Source organism: Bison bison, unplaced genomic scaffold (genome assembly GCF_000754665.1).
Source record: "Bison bison bison isolate TAMUID 2011002044 unplaced genomic scaffold, Bison_UMD1.0 scf7180017864460, whole genome shotgun sequence".
Taxonomy (NCBI): Eukaryota; Metazoa; Chordata; class Mammalia; order Artiodactyla; family Bovidae; genus Bison; species Bison bison.
In genome coordinates this window covers 1,053,770-1,079,408 of record NW_011495022.1, presented here as the reverse complement: position 1 = coordinate 1,079,408, position 25,639 = coordinate 1,053,770, and the positions used below count along the sequence as shown (strand labels likewise).

The following is a 25,639-nucleotide window of genomic DNA, read 5'->3' as shown; positions in this document are numbered from 1 at the left end:
ACTGGAAAAGGTCAGTTTTCATTCCAACCCCAAAGAAAGGCAATGCCAAAGAATGCTCAAACTACCACACAGTTGCACTCATCTCACACACTAGTAAAGTATGGCTTAAAATTCTCCAAGCCAGGCTTCAGCAATACATGAACTGTGAACTTCCAAATGTTCAAGCTGGTTTTAGAAAAGGCAGAGGAACCAGAGATCAAATTGCCAACATCCACTGGATCACCGAAAAAGCAACAGAGTTCCAGAAAAGCATCTATTTCTGCTTTATTGACTATGCCAAAGCCTTTGACTGTGTGGATCACAATAAACTGTGGAAAATTCTGAAAGAGATGGGAATACCAGACCACCTGACCTGCCTCTTGAGGAACCTATATGCAGGTCAGGCAGCAACAGTTAGAACTGGACATGGAACAACAGACTGGTTCCAAATAGGAAAAGGAGTACGTCAAGGCTGTATATTGTCATCCTGCTTATTTAACTTATATGCAGAGTACATCATGAGAAATGCTGGGCTGGAAGAAGCACAAGCTGAAATCAAGATTTCCAGGACAAATATCAATAACCTCAGATATGCAGATGGCACCACCCTTATGGCAGAAAATGAAGAGGAACTAAAATGTCTCTTGATAATAGTGAAAGAGGAGAGTAAAAAAATTGGCTCTAAGCTCAACATTCAGAAAACGAAGATCATGGCATCTGGTCCCATCACTTCATGGGAAACAGGTGGGGAAACAGTGTCAGACTTTATTTTTGGGGGCTCCAAAATCACTGCCAATGGTGATTGCAGCCATGAAATTAAAAGACACTTGCTTCTTGGAAGGAAAGTTATGACCAACCTAGATAGCATATTAAAAAGCAGAGACATTACTTTGCCAACAAAGGTCCATCTAGTCAAGGCTATGGTTTTTCCAGTCGTCATATGGATGCAAGAGTTGGACTATAAAGAAAGCTGAGCACCGAAGAATTGATGCTTTTGAACTGTGGTGCTGGAGAAGACTCTTGAGAGTCCCTTGGACTGCAGGGAGATCCAACCAGTCCATCCTAAAGGAGATTAGTCCTGGGTGTTCATTGGAAGGACTGATGCTAAACCTGAAACTCCAATACTTTAGCCACCTCATGCGAAGAGGAGACTCATTTGAAAAGACCCTGACGCTTGGAGGGATTGGGGCAGGAGGAGAAGGGGACAACAGAAGATAAGATGGTTGGATGGCATCACTGACTTGATGGACATGAGTTTGGGTAAACTCTGGTAGTTGGTGATGGACTGGGAGGCCTGGCGTGCTGTGGTTCATGGGGTCGCAAAGAGTCAGACACGATTGAGTGACTGAACTGACTGAACATGAGGATGTTCATATTTGTCTTGTTGGTTGTGAGGCCTAAAGCCATTATTTCAATCTTTTCATGATAACTCTATCTCCAGTGCACCTCAGATCTAGTACTGGTGTGTCTCTCTTCCCACAATTCAGCAGAACCTCCGTGTTCTTGGCCTGATCTCACAGGTACCATCCATTGTCAAAGGTAGGATCACAGGTCACCCCCTAAGAGAGAATCCCTTGCCATTCTGAGGAAATATGGATCCTTAAAGCCCCAGAATGAAATCAATCCTCCCCAACATAATCTTTGGGGCAACTGGATTCTCCATGACAGACACATACCCTCCCCACGGACACAAGGAGAACAGAATGTGAAGTTAACATTTATTACTCTATCTGGTGATTTACTTGCTTCTAATTTGCAAATGGAGATGAGATTATTGGATGGTATCACCAACTCAGTGGACATGAAATTGCGGAAACTCCAGGAGATGGTGAAGGAAAGCCTGGCATGCTGCAGTCCATGAGGTCACCATGAGTCGGACGCAACTTAGTGACCAAACAACAACTGGAAAGGGGAGAGTGTCAGAGTCTCATGTATCAGTGAATGAGAAGGGGGGGAAGTCCTCTGAACAGTGAAACCCAGCCTTACCACACAGACAGGATGCAGCCAGAGAGAACATAGGGCCCCTATTTTCTGACTGAACTTGCACATCAGGTAAATTCTCTGAGCAGGAGTAACCTATAAGCACATGCTAGGCTAATTCTGCCCAGTTCAGCTGGAGAAGGCAATGGCACCCCACTCCAGTACTCTTGCCTGGAAAATCCCATGGATGGAGGAGCCTGGTGGGCTGCAGTCCATGGGGTCGCTAAGAGTCAGACATGACTGAGCGACTTCACTTTCACTTTTCACTTTCATGCATTGGAGAAGGAAATGGCAACCCACTCCAGTGTTCTTGCCTGGAGAATCCCAGGGACGGGGGAGCCTGGTGGGCTGTCATCTATGGGGTCGCACAGAGTTGGACACGACTGAAGCGACTTAGCAGCAGCAGCGGCAGCAGCTGATCTCCATAGATGAGAGGCAGTAACACCATGGTGAAGAATCAGGCTGCAGAATCAGGCTGTCTTGTTCCAAGTTCCAGCCTTGCCTCTTTTGGCTACTACCCAACCTCTTTATTCCTCGTTTGCATTGTCCATTATAATAAGTGTCTTCCTTGAAAATCTGTTGAGAGGCTTCAACTGACATAACCTCCTTAGCACAGTATCTGGCATGAGTATCTGACATAGCTGCATTCGCCCACCTAACTGCAGTCTTTCAGGCTGCCATCACTGTTTTTATGATACTGGAGGAGGCACAGAGTTACTCAGACAACTCCCAGTGAGGGGTGGAGATTGGTTGAGGGGTTGGTGGGGTACGTCACTCTATTTCCATGACATCATCCCTCTTTTTCCCATGGGTGAGTGGATGCCCCAGAGAAAGACAAGGAACAAAGAGGCCACCTTTCTCTTTCCTGACCATTTCCCAATTACAAATTTATTTAAAGTAAGAAGCTGCGTTTCTGGGTGTAAATCCTCCTTGTTGGGTTAGTGTTCTCAGAATGTGATTTTGGACAAGTAGCTTCTGTATCATCTGGGAACTTGTTACAAATGCAAGTTCTCAGGCTCCATCCCCAGCCTACTGAATCAGGAACTCTACAGATGGAGCCCAGCATCTCGCATTAGAACACACTGTCCAGGTGATTCTGATGCATGCTAAAATTCGAGAATCACTGGGTTAAACGATCAGCTATCAATGCATCAACATACTTATATTTCTTAAGTTCAGATTCACCTCAGAGGATGAGAATGGTGACTGGAATAGAGATGGTAGAGGAAATATTACAGCGATAGGCACTCAGGATAAAGAACAGGTCTCAGTCTTTGACAGCAGAGGGCAGGATGAGGGTCACTAGCCACTCTGGACAGGAAATAAAGGTGGTCAATTTTGTCTGACATTGGGAAGGTGTCTGTGCATTCAGCAGGTCCTGGGGAAATGACACCTAAGCTAGGATACCTGAACTTGTTGGGAAAGCTTCTGGTTGATGTAAACCAGAGTGGGATAAAAAGAGAACTCAGAAAAGCTCTGAATTCCACCAGTTGTCCCTGATTTCTTTACATGTGTGTTTGGGCAACTATGTTTTTCCTATGCCTCTGACCCCACGCGACAAGGATGACTCTTCTCCCTGTTTCAACTCTTTTATATTTTGCCAGATGGATGTTCCTTCCTTCCCCCTACACATACTTCATTCCAATAATAAAAAACTATTTATAGCTCACCCAATATGCACTCACATTGCTGCCCTCTCTACCTGGAATGCTGTTTTTCCTTGAATAACCTGAAACTCATTTTATAAAATTTACTGCAAATATCACATCCTCTAGGAAGCCTTCTCTGATTGTTACAAAGTTGACCATTCCTTTCTCTGTGCCACATTTACATTATCTGTAGATCGTCATTGTTCTCAGCATATCACATTGTCATTCCCTTATCTGACCTCTCTTGACACTTAAGGGATTGTATTTTATTAATCTCTGTAGCTACTTGATAATTTTTAAAAATAAAAACCCCAAAATCTGTGTTCATTATTATATCTGATGATACTACTAGAATTGTAATATCTTTATTACAATTTTTAACTGAAATTTTTATTGAGATAATTAAAGATTCATAGGCAGTTATATGAAATAATACAGGGAGTTCCTTTGAGCACTTTGTCTCACTACCACTGAATGTAAAATTTTATAAAACTATAGAATAACATCACAATCAGGATGCTGACATGGATACAATCTACCAATCCTATGCAGATTTCCCCAGTTTTACTTCAAGTAAAAATAGTTCAAAATTTGGAAAGGCTATATATTGTCACTCTGCTTATTTAACTTACATGCAGAGTACATCATGTGAAAGGCCAAGCTGGATGAAGCAGAAGCTGGAATCAAGATTGCTGGGAGAAATATCAATAACTTCAGATATGCAGAAGACACCACCCTCACGGCAGAAAGCAAAGAGGAACTAAATAGCCTCTTGATGAAAGTGAAAGAGGAGAATGAATAAGCCAGCTTAAAACTCAACATTCAAAAAATGAAGATCATGGCATCCAGTCCCATCACTTCATGGCAAATAGATGGGGAAACAATGGAAAGAGTGAGAAATTTTATTTTGGGGGTCTCCAAAATCACTGCACATGGTGACTAGAGCCATGAAATTAAAAGACGCTTGCTCCTTGGAAGAAAAGCTATGACCAACCTAGACAGAATATTAAAAAGAAGAGACATTACTTTGCCAACAAAGGTCTGTCTAATCAAAGCTATTATTTTTCCAGTAGTCATGTATGGATATGAGAATTGGACCATTAAGAAGGCTGAGTGCTGAAGAATTAATGCTTTCGAAGTGTGGTGTTGGAGAAGACTCTTGAGAGTCCCTTGGACTGCAAGGAGATACAACCAGTCCATTCTAAAGGAGATCAGTCCTGGGTGTTCATTGGAAGGACTGATGCTAAAGCTGAAACTCTAATACTTTGACCACCTGATGCAAAGACTGACCCATTGGAAAAGACCCTGATGCTGGGAAAGATGGAAGGCAGGAGAAGGGGACAACAGAGGATGAGATAGTTGGGTGGCTCACCAACTCAATGGACACGAGTTTGAGCAAGCTCCAGGAGATGATAAAGGACAAGGAAGCCAGGCGTGCTGCAGTCCTTGGTGTCTCAAAGAGTCAGACATGACTGAGGGACTGAGCAACAACAATTTGTATTCATGTGTATGTGTGTATGTATATGTGTGTGTTTATCACCTGTGTAGATTCCCGAATCCACCACCACAGGATCCCTCACGTTGACCTTTTATAATCATATCCATTTCCCTCCATCAGGGAAGGGAAGCCATAACACTCAGGAAGCACTAATTATCCTTTAAACTTTTGTCATGTCAAGAATGTTATACAAATAAATGCATTTATAGTATGTACTGATAAATTTGTGCGATTGATTTTTTTCACTAGCATAATTCCCTAGAGATTCATCCAAGTTGTTGCAAGTATCAATAGTTTATTTTTCATCTAGAGTTTTATTTTCACACTTCCATTGATGACTAATGCTGTTGAACAGCTTTTCACGCACTTATTTCTATCTATTAATCTTCAGTGGACTTTGTCTTCCTACTTTTGCCCATTTCTTATTGAACTTGCTCCCCCCGCCCCCCCCCCACTGTTGTGTTTTGAGAGTTCTTCATGTGACTAGATCCTTTGTTGGATGTGCAGTTTGTGAATATTTTCTACCATCTGTAGCTTATATTTTCACTATCTTCCCATGGGATTTTACCAAGCAGAAGTTCTTAATTCTGAATGAAGTCTAATTTATCAATTTCCCTTTTTTGGATCATGCTTTTGGTGTCAAGTCACAACTCTTTGACTAAGCCTAGGTCCCAGAGAACTTCTTCCATTTTATCTGTAAAAGTTTTGATATTTTTATGCTTTACTTTAAATCTATGATCCATTTTGGTTAATTTTTATATATGGTGTAAATGTTTGTCTTAGGGGTTGTTTTTCTTTTGTTTATAGATGTGCTATTGCTCCAGCATCATTTGTTGAAAAGACTATTTTTCCTTCACTGAATTGACTTTGAATTGTCAAGAGTCAATCAAGCACATCTGTGTTGATCTACAGTTCTGGGTTCTGTACTTTTGTTTTTTCCATTGATCTACGTGTCTATAACTCCACAGTATGTGTATGTGTTAGTCGCTCCGTCATATCTGACTCTCTGCAACCCCCTGGACTGTAGTCCACCAGGCTCCTCTGTCCTGGGAATTCTCCAACCAAGTATACTGGAGTGCTCTGTCATTTACTTCTCCAGGGGAACTTCCTGACCCAGGGATCGAACCTGGGTCTCCTGCATCATAGGCATATTCTTTACCATTTGAGCCACTAGGAAAGACCCTATTCCTCCACAAAACAAAGCAAACAACCAAAAAAAAAAACCCCACCACTCTTTTGATTACTTCAGCTATACAGTAAGCCTTGATATTGGACAGAGGTTTTTTCCTACTTTATTTCTTTGTCAAGATTGTTTTAGCTGTACAGCTGTGCTTTGCTATATTATTTTAGGTAAACTCTCCTGTGTCTACAATAAATCCTGCTGGGTTCTGATAGAAATTGCATGAAACATATAGATCAACTTATGGAGAACTGCCATTTTAACTATGGTGAGTTTTCCAATCCATGAACATGGTATATTTCTCTACTCATTTAGGTCTTTGATTTCTTTTCCTAATATTTTGTGATTTTCAGCACATGGATTCTGTACATGTTTTTTTTTTTTTAAAGTATATATCTAAGTACTGGTATTTTATTTGGGGGTGATTATAAATGATACTGTACTTTTAAGTTTTTATATGTTCATTTTAAGTGATATACAAAGACATGCAACTGGTTTTTATTAGTTGTCTATCATGTAAACTTTCATAGATTCTTTGGGATTTATATATAGACCATCATGTCATCTGCAAAGAGAAAATTTTATTTCTTCCTTTCCAATCTGTATGCCTTTTATTTATTTTTTTCTTGCCTTACTATGGTGCCCAGAATTTCAGGTACTAAGGTGAATAAAAGAAAGGTAAGTGGACATCATTACCTTGCTCTTGATCTCAGGAAAAAAACCATCTTTCACAATAAAAATAATGTTAGCTGAGACTTTTTGTAAATGTTTATTATTAAATTGAGGCAATTCCCCTCTGTTCTTAACTTGCTGAGAGTTTTTATCAAAAATGAGTTGGGTTTTCTCAAATGCTTTTACTGCAACAATCAATATAACCACATGATTTTCTTATTTAGCTGTTGATATGGTATTTCATATTTGTTGAGTTTCGAATGTTGAACCAGTCATGCACATGTAGAATAATCTCACTTGGTCATGGTAAACAATTATATTTATGCATTGATGGATTCAGTTTGTTTATATTTTGTTGAGAATTTTTCAGTCTAAGTTCATCAGAGATACTAGTCTGTAGTTTTCTTTTTCTGTATTTTATTTGTCTGGTTTTGATATCAGGGTAATTCTGCTCATAAAATAAATTGGGAAGTGTTTATTCCTCTTCTATTTTCTGAAAGAAACTGTGCATAATTGGTGTTCTTTTATTTAAAGGTAGGATTTTAGTATGATTTTCCAGTAAAACCATGCGGATCTAGAACTTTCCTTTGGGGAGCTTTGTAATTATGAATCCTACAGCTGCAGATTCTGTAGTAATATCATCTATTCTGTGTTTTCTTTCATTTTCATCTTTGTCAGTCTTATTGCTGCTGCTGCTAAGTCGCTTCAGTCGTGCCCAACTCTGTGAGACCCCATAGAGGGCAGACCATCAGGCTCCCCCGTCCCTGGGATTCTCCAGGCAAGAACACTGGAGTGGGTTGCCATTTCCTTCTCCAATGCATGAAAGTGAAAAGTGAAAGTGAAGTCGCTCAGTCACGTATGACTCTTCGCGACCCCATGGACTGCAGCCCACCAGGCTCCTCCGTCCGTGGGATTTTCCAAGCAAGAGCGCTGGAGTGGGGTACCATCACCTTCTCCCGTCAGTCTTATTAGAGGCTTGTAAACTTCACTGATCTTTTTCAAAGAGCCAATTTTTTGTTTTATTGATTTTTCTCTGATGCTCTCTTATTTTCACTTCAGAGGTTTCTGCTCTTGATTTTTATCATTTCTTTCTACTTGCTTTGGGATATATTTTCTCTTCTTTTCTTCCTTACAATAGGGGCTTACTTATTGGAGCCCTTCTCTCATTTTCTAAAATAAGCATTGAGCACTATAAATTTCCCTCTCAATGCTACTTTATTAACATTCTAATATTTTTGATATTTAAAAATGTTTTTCATTTTCAAAAAATTTTATTAAATATTTTAAAATTATTTTAAATAATTTTATTTCCTTTGGGTCTTATTCTTTCACTCATGAATTACTTAAGAAATATGTTGTTTAATTTTCCTGTTGGTTTTCTATTATAGATTTCCAGTTTAATTTCATTATGGTCAGGGAACATACTGTGGATGATTACAATTCTTTTCAATATGTTAAGGTTTGTCTTATGGCCCAGAATATGGTGTCTCTTGGTGAATATTCCATGGGAATTTGAGATTTAAAAAATGTATTCTATTATTGTTGGGAACTGAACTGAGAGTGCTATATAAATGAGTTAGATGCTGTTGGTTGGTCGAGTTGTTCAGATCTTGTATACCCTTGATGATTTTCTCTCTAGTAATTCTATCAGTTGTTGTGAGAGAGGTGTTGAAGTCTTCAATTGAGGATTTATGCATTTCTTCTTTCAGCTCTATAAGTTTTTGTTTCAAGTATTTTTAAAACTTGTGTTTGGTATATGAACATTTAGAATCATTATGTCTTCCTAGCAGATTGAACCTTTTATCACAATGTAATATCAACCTTTGTGGCTAGTAATTTTCTTTGCTCTAAAGTCTACCTTATCACATATTAATATAGGTAATTCTGCCTTTTAAAAATTACTGTTTGCATGGCATATTCTTTTCCATTATTTTACTTTCAGCCTACTTACATCATTGGCTGTAAAGTGAGTTTCTTGTAGCAGCATATAGCTGGATTTAAAGTAATTATTCATGTTGATGTATGGCAAAACCAATACAATATTGTAAAGTAATTAGCCTCTAATTAAAATAAATAAATTAAAAAAATAATAAAGTAATTATTCATATGTTAGTGCGAAGTCTGACATCTTATTATTTATTTTCTATTCATGTCCTCTGGTTCTCATTTATGTTCCTTGTTTTTTTTTTTTTTTTTGGTTATCCTGTGGGTTATTTGAACATTTTTTAGGACTCCACCTTAATTTATTTATATTCTCTCTGACTGCTGACTGTATTGCTTTCTAAAATTTTCATAGTGGTTGATTATATTACAACCCATCATAAGTATGGGTATTTTAATACCTGTAATTATGACAATCTATCAATATCACCATTTAACTACTTCAAATGAAAGTATAGAAACTTTACTTCCATTAGGCTCCTTTAATTTACCCACTTTTAATTATTAATTTATTGAGCATCATCAGTTTTGTTTCAGTCATCAAACATGATTTAAGAAGCTTATGAGAAAAACAATAATGTGAGGATTAATTTTATGTGACTGGGTCACAGTATGCCCAGATATTGGGTCAAACGTTATTCTGGGTGTTTCTGTGAGTTTGTCTTTGGATGAATTTCACATTGTGTGTTAGGTAAGATGTAGATTTCATTCTGGAAGCAATGAAGAACACTGAAGCATTCTGAACCAGAACTATATGAATGAACTTGCATAACAGACTGTACTTCCTTGCATTGTGCAGTTAGTGTTTACCACGATGACAGAGGACTCACAGTTAGAGTAATAAAGAGGGCTCATGAAGTATGTTGGAAAAAGCTAGCAAATAAGAAATTTCCATTATAGGAATGTCTTTAGTTAGGATGAACATATATACACTCAGATGTGTATGCATATGTAACTGTATAAATTCTTATTGATTTGTTATATAAATGATTTAATAATACTATATCTACCCAATTCCATCATGATTTCAAACCTTCAGTAAAATATACTACCCACAAATCTGTTGATTGATGAATTTTGAAGGATTATTAAACAAGTCCACATTTGCATTAATTTTAAGCAGAGAAAAGAGAACATAGGGAGTAGCTTAGAAAAAGAATAATTCCCCAAATTAAAAAAAACAACAACATGGAATTAGACTGAGATTTATCCAATGGATTCCCTTCGGGAACTTATGGAAAGACCTAGAATTATGAAAAAAATTTGGAAGTATTCTCCATGACTTCTTTTTGTCTAAAAAAGTTAAGGTGATCTCAAAATGTTGGAGAAATAAACACAAGAAACTTGAGGCCAGCCATATTTTTTTAAAAGAATCAATTACTTTAAAATTAAGGCTTTACTGAATATAATTTAAAAAATTTTTTATTACAGTATAGCTGATTCCAATATCATGTAAATTTCAGGTGTCATGTAACAGCACAATTACCTGAAACTTTTAGATTGCCTCCATGCCTTGGCTGCTATAAACAAGGCTGCAATGAACACTGAGGTGCATGTATCTTTTCAAATTATGGTTTTCTCCAGATATATGTCCATGATTGAGACTGCAGTATCACATGGTAGCTTTGTTTTTAGTTTTTTAAGGAACCTCCGTAATGTTCTCCATCATGGTTGTACTAATTCGCATTTCCACCAACAGTATAGGAGGGTTCCTTTCTCTCCACGTCTTCTCTGATATTTATTATTTGCAAACTTTTTGATGATGGCCATCCTGACTGGTGTGAGGTAGCTTTGATTTACATTTCTCTAATAATCAGTGAGGTTTAGCATCTCTTCATGTGTCTTTTGGTCATCTGTATGTTTTCTTTAAGAAATGTCTATTTAGGTCTTCTGCCCATGTTTTGATTGGGTTATTTGTTTTAATTGAGCTGTATGAGCTATTTATATATTTTGGAAATTAATCCCTTATCAGTCACATCATTTGCAACCCATTCTGTAGGTTGTCTTTTCATTTTATTTATGGTTTTCTTTGCTATGCAAAAGCTTTTAAGTTTAATTAGGTCCCATTTATTTTTGTTTTTATTTCCACTACTCTAGGAGATAGATCTAAAATGATATTACTACAATTCACGTTGAATTTCACATTTGAATCTATAGACTGAGTAAAACAAATTCCTCCTTCTTTATGGATGCGTCTCATCCAGTCAGTTGTAGGCCTGAATAGGACAAAAGGCTGACCTTCCCCTGAGTAAGAGGGAATTCCTCCTACGTGACTGCCTTCAACCTGGGCTATCAATTTTTTCTTGCCTTCCAACTTAAACTGAAACAGCAGTTTTTCCTGATCTCAAGCCTGCCAGTTTTTGGACTGAAACTACACCATCAGATCTATTGGGTCTCTTGCTTTTTGATTGCAGATCTTGGGACTTGTCAGCCTCCATGATCACTTGAGCCATGAAACTAGCCTCAAGTTTCTTGTGTTTATTTCTCCAACATTTTGAGATCACCTTAACTTTTTTAGAGAAAAAGAAGTCATGGAGAACTACTTTCACATTTTTTTCATAATTCTAGAATAATTAAAGAATATTTAATAAATATTCTTATATATGTATGTGTGCACATGTGCACGTGTGCACACACACACACACACACACACACCCTATTGATGCTGCTTCTCTGGAGAACCCTTACTGATACAGTTATTGTATGCACCTATATTTTGGCTTTTTCTCTGTTTAATTTTTATTGAAGTATAATTGCTTTACAATGTTTATTTCTGCTTTTTCAGTTGTTTCTTCCTTCCTGAAGCTCTAAGGTTTATTCTTTTATCATGTCCTTTCTATTTTAAAAACTTCCTTTGGTCAACCTTTAAAGGTAAACCTGCTAATGATAAATTCCCTGGTGGCTCAGATGGTAAAGCATCTGTCTACAATGCAGGAGACCCAGGTTCGATCCCTGGGTTGGGAAGATCTTCTGGAGAAGGAAATGGCAACCCACTCCAGTACTCTTGGCTGGAAAATCCCATGGATAGAGGAGCCTGGTAGGCTACAGTCCATGGGGTTTTTACTTTCTTACAAAACTTATCACATGTGGTAACAGAAACTGGCTCTCAGGCAGTATGGGGTACCTCTTTCCCGGAAGTTACATCTCGATTTGGAGTCGGGAACAGAGGGTGCTTACAGGATTACATAGTGCCAAGGCTCAGACACGAGAGGTTATGGCCTGGTTGTCACTTCTGCACACAGGCATCTGCTGAGAGATTTTGCTTTCTGTCTGGTATCTATCTTCTGGCCCTGTGAGGGTGTTCCCTTGTTAACAACTATGAGGGACCTTCAGGTAGGCCTGCACTTTGCTCATGGTACGTGGGAAACATTCCATTGCCACTGCTCCAATCCCAGACGCTGGAAAAGCTGCTTCCTTGCTCCTCTCAGGAGCTCCTCTGTGGTTCCCAGGCTCATCCAGCAGCCTCTGGGCTCACTAGGCTCACAGGCAGTCGGAAGACTGCTTCTGGTCCACCTGCTCACCTTGCTAGGGACCAGGAACACCAGCCTTTGTGGACCGTTCGAGGGATAGAAGCCTGCAACCCTTTTGTCCAAAACCAAGAGTTATCTGTGGTTCTCTGTTACTTCCACCTCTCCTTGGTTCTGGAAGGGGAAAGGCATAGAGATCCTTCTCACACAAAGTTATTTAAGCTCTTTTGCTTCCCCTCTAATTCTTCCTTCTGTAGCCCAGAGTATTCTAAAATAGTTTTAGGTACACTCTAAGCATCTTCTGTTCTTCCAAAAGGAACAGACTAAATTCTATATTTAGTGAGAGAACTGCCAGTGGTTGAGGGTCAGTCACCTCTTATTCAGAAAAATGGCTCAAGTCCCAGCTAGCCACCCTGTGCACCCCACACATAACCTGCCAACCCCCAAACCATAACAAGACCAACAGAGAGAAGAGGAAGCTCCCTCTGAAGTTAACAGTTGTTGGAAGGCTATGTCTACAACTCTCCTCTAGGGAGGAGACATGCTTCTATTTTCCTCCCTGTGTTAATCTGCTTGGGCTGTTTTAACAAAGTACCACAGACTGGGTGGCTTAACAATACAGATTTATCATCTCACAGTTCTGGAGGCCAGGAATCTAAAATGAAGGTACTGCAGGATGGGTTCTTGTTGACGGAAGGGCCAGTTCCAGGCCCCTCAGTGTGAAGATGATTCCCTTCTCCCTGTGTTTTCACATCATCTTCCCTATGTATGCACCTGTCTCTCAACCCAGATTTCCCCTTTTTATAAGGACACCAGTCATACTGGACTAGAGTCAACACTAATGACCTTGTTTTAATTTAATTTTCTTTGTAAAGATTTCTATCTCCAAATAAGGTCACATCCTGAAGTACTAGGGATTAGGACTCCAGTGTATCTTTTGCTTTTGAGGGATAAGTGTAAGCCCCTAAAGCCAAGAGACGAGGACAAAGGGGAGCTTGGCATTTTGTTCCCTGATGAAGTACCTGATTTGTCAGTGGAATTGCCAGCCTCCCCTGTGCCACCTGAGCAGGTAAGAGAAATGTGGAGGGAAGCCCCCACCTTCAGCTACCCCACCTCTACCTGCCTGGCCCAGTAGCTCTAGGTTTTCAAGAAGAATGTTAGTTGTCAGGTAGATTCTGCACACGCCCTCAAGCCCCAAGAACTGGCACACAGATGAGAGAGGAGGATACAACCTTGCCAGGGATAACTCAGTGTGGGAGAAAGAGGCACACACAGAGGGGGAATAGTCTTTTGCTACCAACTTAGGGTAAGCTGGAAGATAACAGCTAAATCTCAGGGACTGCCCATGTCTATGGGACCGAAGGGAGCTCTTCACCCACAGGTTCTGCTAGGAGCATCTGTGACCCACAACTAGAATAGCAATTACCTAAATGAGTAGCCTGGAGGGCTGCAGTCCATGTGGTCACAAAGAGTCAGACACGACTGAGCAACTAGGCATGCACGCATGCATGCACCAAGAATAGCCCACAACTTTGTCAAGGCTGTAGGGCAAGGCCACCTCCCCCACACCTCCATAATTCCAGTGGGAAATAGATAGTCAACTGGTCAAAGCTGAGGAAAGGGCCTGGAAATAAATCAAACCATGCCAGGCTTGCTCTTCATTGAGTTGAGACTCTAAACAATAACGTGCACACACAGCAGCACTAAGGTATATTCCACTCTAGGGCCTGTTGTTTCACTTGGCATGAGACCATGGGCAGTTTCCCCTTTCACTGCTGCTAAGTCACTTCAGTCGTGTCCGACTCTGTGTGACCCCATAGACGTCAGCCCACCAGGCTCCCCCGTCCCTGGGATTCTCCAGGCAAGAACATTGGAGTGGGTTGCTATTTCCTTCTCCAATGCAGGAAAGTGAAAGTGAAGTCACTCAGTCATGTCTCTTAGCGACCCCATGGACTGCAGCCCACCAGGCTCCTCCATTCATGGGATTCTCCAGGCAAGAGTACCGGAGTGGGGTGCCATTGCCTTCTCCTCCCCTTTCACTGGGTTACATTAAATATGACTTTTAGTGACTATGGCCTGTATCAATCATCTTGTAATAATATGTATTTAACCTTTTTTCTATTGGACATTCAGGATACAGTTTATATTTTTAAATTATAGATCATCATAATCATCTTTGTACATACATCTATGTCCAATTTCTATTTCAAAGAGGAGACATTATTATCCTCACTTTTTTTCAGATGGGAGGATTAATACTAACCACTTTCAGATGTTAAAGTGACTTGCCTTCATCACATGCTAAACCCAAATCTTCTGAATAAATGACTATATTATCAGTAAACGAAAACATTCCTTTCTGCCTAATATAAAACTTGAAAAGCTATCTCATTTTCTCACCCATTTTACTATATATTAATATACTGTGTTATACTAATGAGCTATGTTTTATTTATAGAATATTATCCATAATCTGTATACATCTTAACTAAATGTATTTTATATCAGCTGGATAATTTCATTAGCATGAGAGAAAGATGGAAAAATTCATGAATTGGAGCTTTAAATATCTGTTTTCAAAACCCATTAGAGAGGTAGTTTACCATGATAGTAACCATTTGTGACCACAAATATATTACAGCACATGGGTCTGAATGTAATCTGAGTTTATCACATGGTAGAAGACAGCAGCAAAGTAGTGATGAAGAATTATGGCCTCACTATGCCTTAAATATGGTTGGAACTCTAATCTGCCATTTCCATGCTGTAAAACCCTGAATACATTTTATCTCTGCACCTCTGTTCCTATTCTGTAAGTTAGGAATCATCTTAGTACCTACCTCAGGGTTCATGAGAAGATTAAATGAGAAAATTCCTATAAGGTTCTTATCTTAGGGACAAAATATACTCCACAGAAAATGTTCCATGAATGTTATCTACTAATATTACTTCTTTTAGAAACCACAGGTTAACCTCCATTCAAACACAGATATTGGATTCAGGGTTATTTACCCTCTGATTTAGATACAAGAGAGTCATCAGTTTTTACCCTCAGTTCAGTTCAGTTCAGTCGCTCAGTCATGTCCAACTCTTTGCCCCATGAACCGCAGCACGCCAGGCCTCCCTGTCCAACACCAACTCCTGGAGTTTACTCAAACTCATGTCCATTGAGTCAGTGATGCCATCTAACCTTCTCATCCTCTGTTGTCCCCTTCTCCTCCTGCCCTCAATCTTTTCTAGCATCAGGGTCTTTTCCAATGAGTCAGCTCTTCGCTTCAGGTGGCCAAAGTATTGGAGTTTCAGCTTCAACAATACCAACTATGTTTTTAATACGTAAATACAGATACATTAATGCATCTGCAAATATTTATAAAAATTATCATCATAATAAGTAAATAGAAAACAGAAAAGTAATCTTTCCCAATTATAATAAGGGGCTTCTCTGGTGGCTCAGATGGTAAAGGTTCCACCTGCAGTGTGGGAGACCTGGGTTCATCCCTGGGTTGGGAAGATCCCCGGGAGGAGGGCATGGCAACCCACTCTAATATTCTTGCCTGGAGAATCCCCATGGACAGAGGAGCCTGGTGGGCTACAGTCCATGGGGTCACAAAGAGTCAGACACGACTGAGCAACTAAGCACAGCACATTATAATAACTGTGTAATCCTGTAAGTTCCTATAAATTCTTTCCCAATATGATAAATATTGACTGAGGAAAATAATGAAATTAAATCATATACTGGGTAAACAGCACTTAGGTTTAGCTCGAAATACAAAACTGATTACTTTACAGCAAACACACACAAGCCATTTTTGCTGGAGCTCAATGTGGATCATGATATAACTTCATGAAATCAAACACTATATAATGGCACCAAGTGAAATTTCAACAAAGGGCAGTACCCCAGCACCTCTCTTCAAGTTGAAGCTTCATGACCAAAGCAAACACTTGCTAGAGAGGAATTTGGAGCTTTCTCCCACTTTTAGGAGGAGGATTATTCTGGCCTCCCAGGTAATCCTGTGGAGGGTACCTACTTTCTGTAGAAATCTTCACCATGGAAAACAGTACACTTCACATTTTCTTTAGCTGTGTCACACATGAGGCTACCCAAAGACCAGCAATAGGGAGGAGGCAGCCTTGCCTGAGGACAAAGGATTTGTAAGACTGTGAAGAAATCTGGGCAGATTCAGGAATGAGAAAATCCCTAAGCCTCCACCTCTGCCCAGCCCACAGGAAAGGGTGAGAGGCAAGAGGAGGGAAAGAGCTTGCCATGGCACTGGGCCTCAGAGGTAAGCCTTGTTGGTTTTGGCAATGCCTGTTCCCATTGTTAGAACACAGCCGGCATGCTGCTGCCAACTCCCAAAAAGAATATAAGGCTTGTAGCACACAAGATGAATGTTCCTTTCCTGCATCGCAGGGTGTTATAAATAAAGCTGGAGCTTTTTATATACAATCTAATAGTATGCTACTCAATGGAAAGCAGAGGAAGGAGACAAAAGAAAGCCTCATTTTGCAGAGAGGAGAAAAAGTGGACATCACCATCCATTTGAAACACATTTCAAAATATGTCAAAGAATGTTTTCATACTATGGAGATATAGAATTAAGCCTACAATCCAACATACAAATTGAGTGTGTGTGTGTATATATTTGTGTGTATGTGTGTGTATATATATATATTATATATTTGTGCCTAGTATAATATAGATTAATAGCAATTTTAAAATGTATTCTGAGAAGTAACAAACAGCTCTTGGATTTTACCTGTAGGAAGAAGAATATACATTGTGGCAGTAGTTTTAAGGTGAAAGATAAGCCATGCTCTTAATCCTTCATTTTCTAGAGCGGAAGCATTTCTCCCAGCAGGAAATGGGGCCCCAAGCCCCTACCTACCTGTGCTGGTGTGGGTACTGGGGCTGGCTGGGGGTGGCGGCCCGGAGCCCTGGGCTGGGGATGAGGGCTGTCCATCACTCAGCTGCTTGACTCGCTTGCGGTGAGATTTGCCATTGTAATGGACCTGGGCCTGGGCTGCAGAGTTTAGCTGGATGTTGCACACCTCACAGAAGGAGAAGAGAATTTTCTTTTTCTCTTTACTCAGCTGGTCCTCAGGCCTGTCGTTCTTTATCCCTTTTTCTTCAAAGCCCCTTAGAAAAGTTGCCATATTCATAATTCCATCTTCAGAGTAGTTGTCAGGGCTTAAGGAATACTTCATACCTTAAAAAAAAGTACAAATGCTTGTAAAATATATGCCTTCTTATTTTCTAGCATGATTATGATTAGTTTTCATGGTATGGTTTAAGCTAAAGTCTCCCAGCTACTCATTAGTCATGCTTGGAAAAAATCACCCAAAGTAGTTAACTGAGCAGACATGATCTTTGCACATGTGCTCCCTCTGTCTGGAGCATTCTCCTCTCCATCCTTGTCTCCTTCTCCCATCACCTCTCAATTCTTTTGCCCTTTTAACTCCTGCCTACCCAGAGACCTTAGCTGGTGCATTACTCTCTCGGGAAAGTTATCTGACCCCGGAAATAAGCAGATTCCTGTCTACATGTGCTATGTGAGCTCCCTGCAGAATACCTCTCACCCTGTGCACTTCATATGTATGTGTGTACTTATTTGGTTTAAGTTTGTTTCCCCAACAGAGTGTGAACTCTGGGGGCAGCAGGGCATAAACCTCATTTCTGGATATCCCTTGGGCCTAGAACTGCACCTTTCACATAACAGACATTCAAATACCTGTTTAAGGAAAGGATAAAGGATGCTATGAATCCATACTGTCAGAAAGGATACGTGTAGACACAGAGGCATATATAGTGCACGCACACCCCCCCCCCACACCTGCCAACAAATCCATGCTCTAACTTGGGGAGGAGGGGAACAACAGAGACTAACACACATTATGTCTGAAACTTACATTGGGTTGTATTCCAAAAGCCCCTTTATAAGTCAGCCAGTGAGAAGCTGAACATATTTTCTTATAGATGAAGTGAAACAAATTGTTTTTAGGTGTCCAGATTAGCCCATAAACATCAATTTAGTCTTTGATGAGGCTGAAATGCAGAACATCTGAAATACAAAATAATAGAAATATGATATATGGTAATCCAATAATTGAAAAACAGAAAAAAGTAAAACAGACTAAGATAAAATTTGGTTTAAGTGCTGATTTTCATTTATCTAGATAAGGATAAAATGATAAATTATAATCTAAGTAAAGATTTTAAAGGAGCCTTTCCCGTACCTGAAGAACCTTGGGTAATGAAGATAGCCTTGGCTTTTTATTTTGTTCAGTTCCACTTTAACATATGCAATTTTTTCATTTTAGTTAATACCAATATTACTCGTGTTTTGTACATATCAGTGTGACTATTACAATGTTTTTGGTTCTCAACTAAAATAAAGAAAAAGATACTCTCATAGAGGAAAGAGAAGAATGATATTCAAGAATATTTGGGCAAAAACTAAGGGAAAGGGGTATCCATGAAAAAGAAATGGCTGAGGTGGACCTTAGCATGCTATGAGGGATGAAGTGTTCAGACAAAGGGAGGATCGTAGCTTGTGAGGGAGTCTGCCTGTGAGAAAAACTCCCAAGATACTGGTCTAAGCAGCTGATGGATCCAATTTGGCTTGCAGCTCTAGGGAGAAACAACTAAAAACTAGTCCATGTTTCGCCAGTTAAATGTTTAAAATTCAGAAAATAAATTATAGTTCAAGGTATGACCATAGAGATATTGATTTCATGTATACAGTATGCCAAGAACTTCTTTACACTCACACACCTTTCAGATACGACTGAGCGACTTCACTTTCGCTTTTCACTTTCATGCATTGGAGAAGGAAATGGCAACCCACTCCAGTGTTCTTGCCTGGAGAATCCCAGGGACGGGGGAGCCTGGTGGGCTTCCGTCTCTGGGGTCGCAGAGTCGGACACGACTGAAGTGACTTAGCAGCATATGCATTATACCATGTGCCAAACCATAACCTTCAGAGAACTGTTAGAATGTTACTAATTTTGATGTGTCAAACCTCTTTGGTTCATAAATACTTTACCCTGATGCCACCAATTTAAGGAACTCTATTTCACAGAACTTTCCAAATGAATCTATTCCTTTCAGCTCTCCAAATAGACCATTTTCTTCCTTAAAATCTATTCAGACTACACAAAAATCAGGTTTAAGCAATTCCTATAACTGAGTTACAAAAAATAATTCCGTTATAATTGAAATGTGATTTGAATTGCCCATATATCAATATTTTTTGCTTTAGTCCTTAAATCAAAAATGCTATGGTGTCACAAAGCCGTTTTCCACATAAAACTTTAGAAAATATTAGTGCCATATAAAAGTTGTGTTCAAACATATTACTTTGTACCCTATCCTATAATATTAAAATTTATCATAAGAATTACTGAACTAAATGATAAAAAAAATAATTTTGAAAATAAACTTGTCATTAAAATATTATGCCTTGCTTAGAAAACTAATCTATTGTAAAACATAAGGAAAACCAATAACTTTTTAACTTTGCAAAGTGAGGTCAGGCATCATTTCATTGAATCATTGAAATCTAAATGTTAAATTTCACCTCAAGCAATGAATATATTTGACTCAGCTGGGGAATGATGACACTTACATCTGAAAGTTTAACTTATCTGAAGGTCGGTGGACTTGCCCATGTTCCTAATTAATGCATGGTATTTCACATAAACAGGACATACATCATATGCTCCCTTTTAAATCTGAAATCTAAAAAATGACTTCTTTGTATTATAAAAGATACCAATGCTTTCTGATTGTCATTTGTCCAAGAAATAAGTTGTGCTTTAGATTTATTTACATATGTTTTAAGTGGCAAGAAAGGTACCTTTAAAATGAAATAAATGGCTGTTCTAGAATTCCCTTGTAACCTCTGCATAATGCCAGAACACTGTATAACTTTGATCCCTACTTTACTTTCTCATTTACAGACCATCTCCCCAGCCTCCAACACCGTGTCTGTGGACCGCTCTAGGGAGGACACAATGCCTGGGGGTAGAGTGTGCGTTCTGTCCATCAAGTCCCAGTTGATTAGTCCTGTGCTGGCTTCACCACACTTCTTCCCTCTTAGGAGAAAAATAAGTTCAGCTCCTGTTAACAGCCACTTGCAACCAGAATATATTTAATTCCAGAGGTTTGGGGAAAAGGACCTAGAGGGAGTATTGAAGCAAGGTATCAGAGTCTCAGCATCTACTTTTGGTCTGAGATGATATAATTTCTAAGCTACGTGTGGTGAAAACATTTATAATGTCATCTTTTGGACTAAGGGGAAGGTAATAGTTTAAGTAAAAGAAAAGAAAAAAAATCCCACTTTCTATTTTAAAGTGTTTTTATCAGACTATCTTAAATTACATGCTTCACTTGCATAGGGGAGAAGGACCTTGAGAGCTATCCAATTTTAAACAGCTGTGGGCAGTGCTCTGCTCTGGATAGTCTGGCGGGCTTACTCAGAAGGTGAGAGAGGCCAAGACAATCAGACCAAGTATTCTATGTCTTTTTTGTACTATTTTATCAGGTTAGATGGCCAAGCATTTAACATTCATGACAGAGTAAGATATTTTGGTACAGGAGAAGGAATAAGAAAGTTGTTCTTGAGTTACTGCTTTGGGGGAAAAGACAGGATGGGATAGTCACGTGTGCATGATCAGTCGCTTTGGTCATGTCCGACTCTTTGCAACTTTATGGACTGTAGCCCACCAGGCTCCTCTGTCCATGGAATTTCCAAGCAAGAATATTGGAGTGGGTTGTCATTTCTTCCTCCAGGGGATCTTCTCAACCCAGGGATCAAACCCATGCCGCATCCTGCGTCTCCTGCACTGCAGGCAGATTCTTTGCTGCTGAGCCATCGTGGAAGCCCTGATGGGATAGTCAGTGACTATCTAAAAGTGAAGTGAAGTCGCTCAGTTGTGTCCGACTCTTTGCGAGCCCATGGACTGTAGCCTACCAGGCTCCTCCGTCCATGGGATTTTCCAGGCAATAGTACTGGAGTGGGTTGCAATTAAAGAGTGATTTTTAAATAACCAAGATGCAGCATGTCAGGAAATTTTATACTTAACAACTTTCTCTAAAACTGGCCCTAACCTGTGTAGCTATCCAATTGTCTTTTGTAATACATTTAAACAAAAAGCAGCTGATTCGGAGGTAAAGACTGGAGGCCACAGGAAGAATGTAAATACATCTTACCTTAGAAACAAGAATGGCCTGAGATCGCTGAATTTCAAATTGTACTATACTGTTACACTATACCGAACTGGGGATCATCTCAGGTTCATAAACTCATCTTTAGGGAAAGTACTGCTTACTGCTCTTGTCATGAATATTTTATGGAGAGACCACACTTTTTTGAAGGGTAGGATTACCACAAAAGGGAAATATTGTTCCACTGTGAGTCTTACTACAAGATTGATGGGAGCAGGAAGTAGATACAGCCTGTGACTGCCTCTGGGCCTGGGGAACAGGGGACCTGTATGCAGGGATGAGAAACTTGTTCCAGATATTCCATTTGTGGGGAGGTAAACTGATTCCTGAGACAGAGACAAGCCTGAGACTAGGCAGAGAATGCTGAACAAGAGAGAATGCCTATGGAGGGCTTTGGTCTGTGAACTCAGAGAATTTTAATATCCAGGAACAACTGTCAAATTCTCTGTGTTGCCTTTTTTAAAAAAAATTCTGAAGTCATCAGTGAAATCATGCAAACATCACAGCTGATGAGGAAATTGTGTGAGAGTCTGAAATGATACCTGAGGTTAAAGACATCCATGGGAGAACAGCAGCAAGGGGCTTAAGGATGTCAGTGACTGGCAAAAGAATGATGCATGGTCTAGAACCAGACAGCTAGTTAAGATGTCAATTAACCACTAGCTTGGGATATCTCAGGAATTCAAAAAAAATCATGCAAGAAGGGCAAACTGGTAAAATACTGGAATTCTTACCCCAAGTAGAGTAGAGATTTGAACTATTTTGGATAAGCTAATGTGAAGGGTAAATAGACTGGGGCATTTGAGTTACCTAAAGATAAGTAAAACAAGGTTAGTTTATGCTCATTCATTATTGCTGTATCTTAAACCAGCTAGAAGCCTAGCACTTAGAAGATGCTCCATAAACCTTTAGTAAAATGAAAGAGTTGCTATGATTAATTCAGCTGAAGTACAGCTTCAAACAAGACCTGCTAGTTAAACTGGTCTTGGCTTTTAGAAGACCCAATAGTTGTATGTCTATGTAGATCAATATCTTTGCTGACATCACTAATCTTCTGAGATGTTCAAGTTACCATTATGCACAAATAGTATCACAATGTCAATAATGAGAACAAGGATTGTGTTTTACTCTTAGTGCCAGAAGATCAATTCCAAATATATATATTTGCATTTCAAATGAAACTAGAATTGAAAATATCCTTATATGCTTTATACACTGAGATTCTATCAGAAGTAAAAAATGCATGTTTTATTGCAAGAATAAAAAGTTACAATAATTAGTGTTAATAATGAAACTGTTAATTTTATACAAAAATAATTACTGAAATATTTCAATCAGTTAAATAGAGAAATTGACAACTAAATCCAGCACTAGTTCTATAAAAATATAGAATATGTACAATAAGAATATGAACAATAAGAACAATATGAACAATAAGAATATGTACTTATTTGGAGGTATAAATATTTATTATCTGATAAATCAAATAATGATAGAAATTAGATTATATCATGATTCTAAACTTTGTAGATATGTGCTGTATTTGCTTTCATGATGTAAAACTAATCATCTTTAAGCACAATATTTAGCTTTTATTTATTTAATTCCATTAGGGAATGAATCATTTTGGGGAAAAAATCCTACTTTGGATTCTTCTCACTTTCTGAGAATAAAGCAAAAGGCCAGCATTGTTACCTCAAAACTATTACCTCAAGGAGATAATAATTAAATAATATTTAAATTTATTATATGATGGGCTTCCCTGATAGCTCAGCTGGGAAAGAATTTACCCGCAATGCAGAAGAATCTGGTTCAACTCCTGGGTTGGGAAGATCTGCTGGAGAAGGGATAGGCTACCCACTCCAGTATTCTTGGGCTTCCCTTGTGGCTCAGCTGGCAAAGACCTGCCTGCAATGCAGGAGACGTGAGTTCAAACTCTAGGTTGGAGAGATCAAAATTATTACCTCAAAGAGATAGTAGTTCAATAATACTTAAATTTATTATGTGATACAATTTTCTGCTTCCATATCTCAAAAGTCATTTTGAATGACGGTATTGGGCTTTAACCTTAGGGAAAGACTGACATTTTAACATTTGGTTTTTGGTGATGCACCAACACAAGAGGAGACTCTACAAATGGACATCACCAGATGGCCAACACTAAAATCAGATTGATTACGTTCTTTGCAGCCAAAGATGGAGAAGCTCTATACAGTCAGCAAAAACAAGACCGGGAGCTGACTATGGCTCAGATCATGAACTCCTTATTGCCAAATTCAGACTTAATTGAATAAAGTGGGGAAAACCACTAGACCATTCAGGAATGACCTAAATCAAATCCCTTATGATTATACAGTGGAAGTGAGAAATAGATTTAAGGGACTAGATCTGATAGAGTGCCTGATGAACTATGGATGGAGGTTCATGACACTGCACAGGAGACAGGGATCAAGAACATCCCCCAAAAAAAAGAAATGAAAAAAGGCAAAATGGCTATCTGAGGAGGCCTTACAAATACCTGTGAAAAGAAGAGAAGCAAAAAGCAAAGGAGAAAAGGAAAGATATAACCATCTGAATGCAGAGTTCCAAAGAATAGCAAGGAGAGATAAAAAGCCTTCCTCAGAGATCAATGCAAAGAAATAGAGGAAAACAATAGAATGGGAAAGACTAGAGATCTCTTCAAGAAAATTAGAGATACCAAGGGAATATTTCATGCAAAGATGGGCTCAATAAAGGACAGAACTGGTATGGACCTAACAGAAGCAGAAGATATTAAGAAGAGGTGGCAAGAATACACAGAACTGTATAAAAAAGATCTTCACAACCAAGATAATCAGGATGGTGTGATCACTCACCTAGAGCCAGACATCCTGGAATGTGAAGTCAAGTGGGCCTTAGAAGGCATCACTACGAACAAAGCTAGTGGAGGTGATGGAATTCCAGTTGAGCTATTTCAAATCCTGAAAGATGATGCTATGAAAGTGCTGCACTCAGTATATCAGCAAAATTAGAAAACTCAGCAAGGGCCAGATGACTGGAAAAGGTAAGTTTTCATTCCAATCCCAAAGAAAGGCAATGCCAAAGAATGCTCAAGCTACCACACAATTGCACTCATCTCAGACACTAGTAAAGTAATGCTCAAAATTCTCCAAGCCAGGCTTCAGCAATACATGAACTATGAACTTCCAGATGTTCAAACCAGTTTTAGAAAAGGCAGAGGAACCAGAGATCAAATAGTCAAAATCTGCTGGATCGTCGAAAAAGCAGAAGAGTTCCAGAAAAACATCTATTTCTGCTTTACTGACTATGCCAAAGCCTTTGACTGTGTGGATCACAATAAACTGTGGAAAATTCTGAAAGAGATGGGAATACCAGACCACCTGACATGCCTCTTGAGAAATCTGTATGCAGCTCAAGAAGCAACAGTTAGAACTAGACATGGAACAACAGACTGTTCCAAATAGGGAAAGCAGTTCGTCAAGGCTGTATATTGTCACCCTGCTTATTTAACTTATTTGCAGAGTACATCATTAGAAACACTGGGCTGGAGGAAGCACAAGATGCAATCAAGATTGCCAGGAGAAATATCAATAATCTCAGATATGCAGATGACACCACCCTTATGGTGCAAAGTGAAGAACTAAAGAGGCTCTGGATGAAAGTGAAAGAGGATAGTGAGAAAGTTGGCTTAAAGCTCAAGAAAACTAAGTTTAAAGTTCAGAAAACTAAGATCATGGCATCCGGTCCCATCACTTCATGGCAAATAGATGGGGAAACAGTGGCTGACTTTATTTTCCTGGGCTCCAAAATCACTGGAGATGGTGATTGTAGCCATTAAATTAAAAGATGCTTACTTCTTGGAAGGAAAGTTATGACCAACCTAGACAGTATATTAAAAAGAAGAGACATTGCTTTGCCAACAAATGTCCGTCTAGTCAAGGCTATGGTTTTTCCAGTAGTCATGTATGGATGTGAGAGCTGGACTATAAAGAAAGCTGAGTGCTGAAGAATTGATGCTTTTGAACTGTGGTGTTGGAGAAG

The 25,639-nt window shown here is 39.2% G+C and overlaps 1 protein-coding gene across 1 annotated transcript in view; it reads right to left on the bottom strand.

Moving 5' to 3' along the window:
- The window catches only part of ZNF385B (zinc finger protein 385B), a 491,913-nt gene that overhangs the window by 356,474 nt on the left and 109,800 nt on the right, over positions 1-25,639 (bottom strand). The window contains exons 2-3 of the mRNA XM_010859745.1: positions 18,280-18,431; positions 17,259-17,579 (exon numbers count right to left, since the gene is read on the bottom strand). Coding sequence (XP_010858047.1) covers positions 17,259-17,577 — 319 coding nt within the window. The 5' untranslated portion in view covers positions 17,578-17,579; positions 18,280-18,431. The remainder of the gene's footprint in view (positions 1-17,258; positions 17,580-18,279; positions 18,432-25,639) is intronic.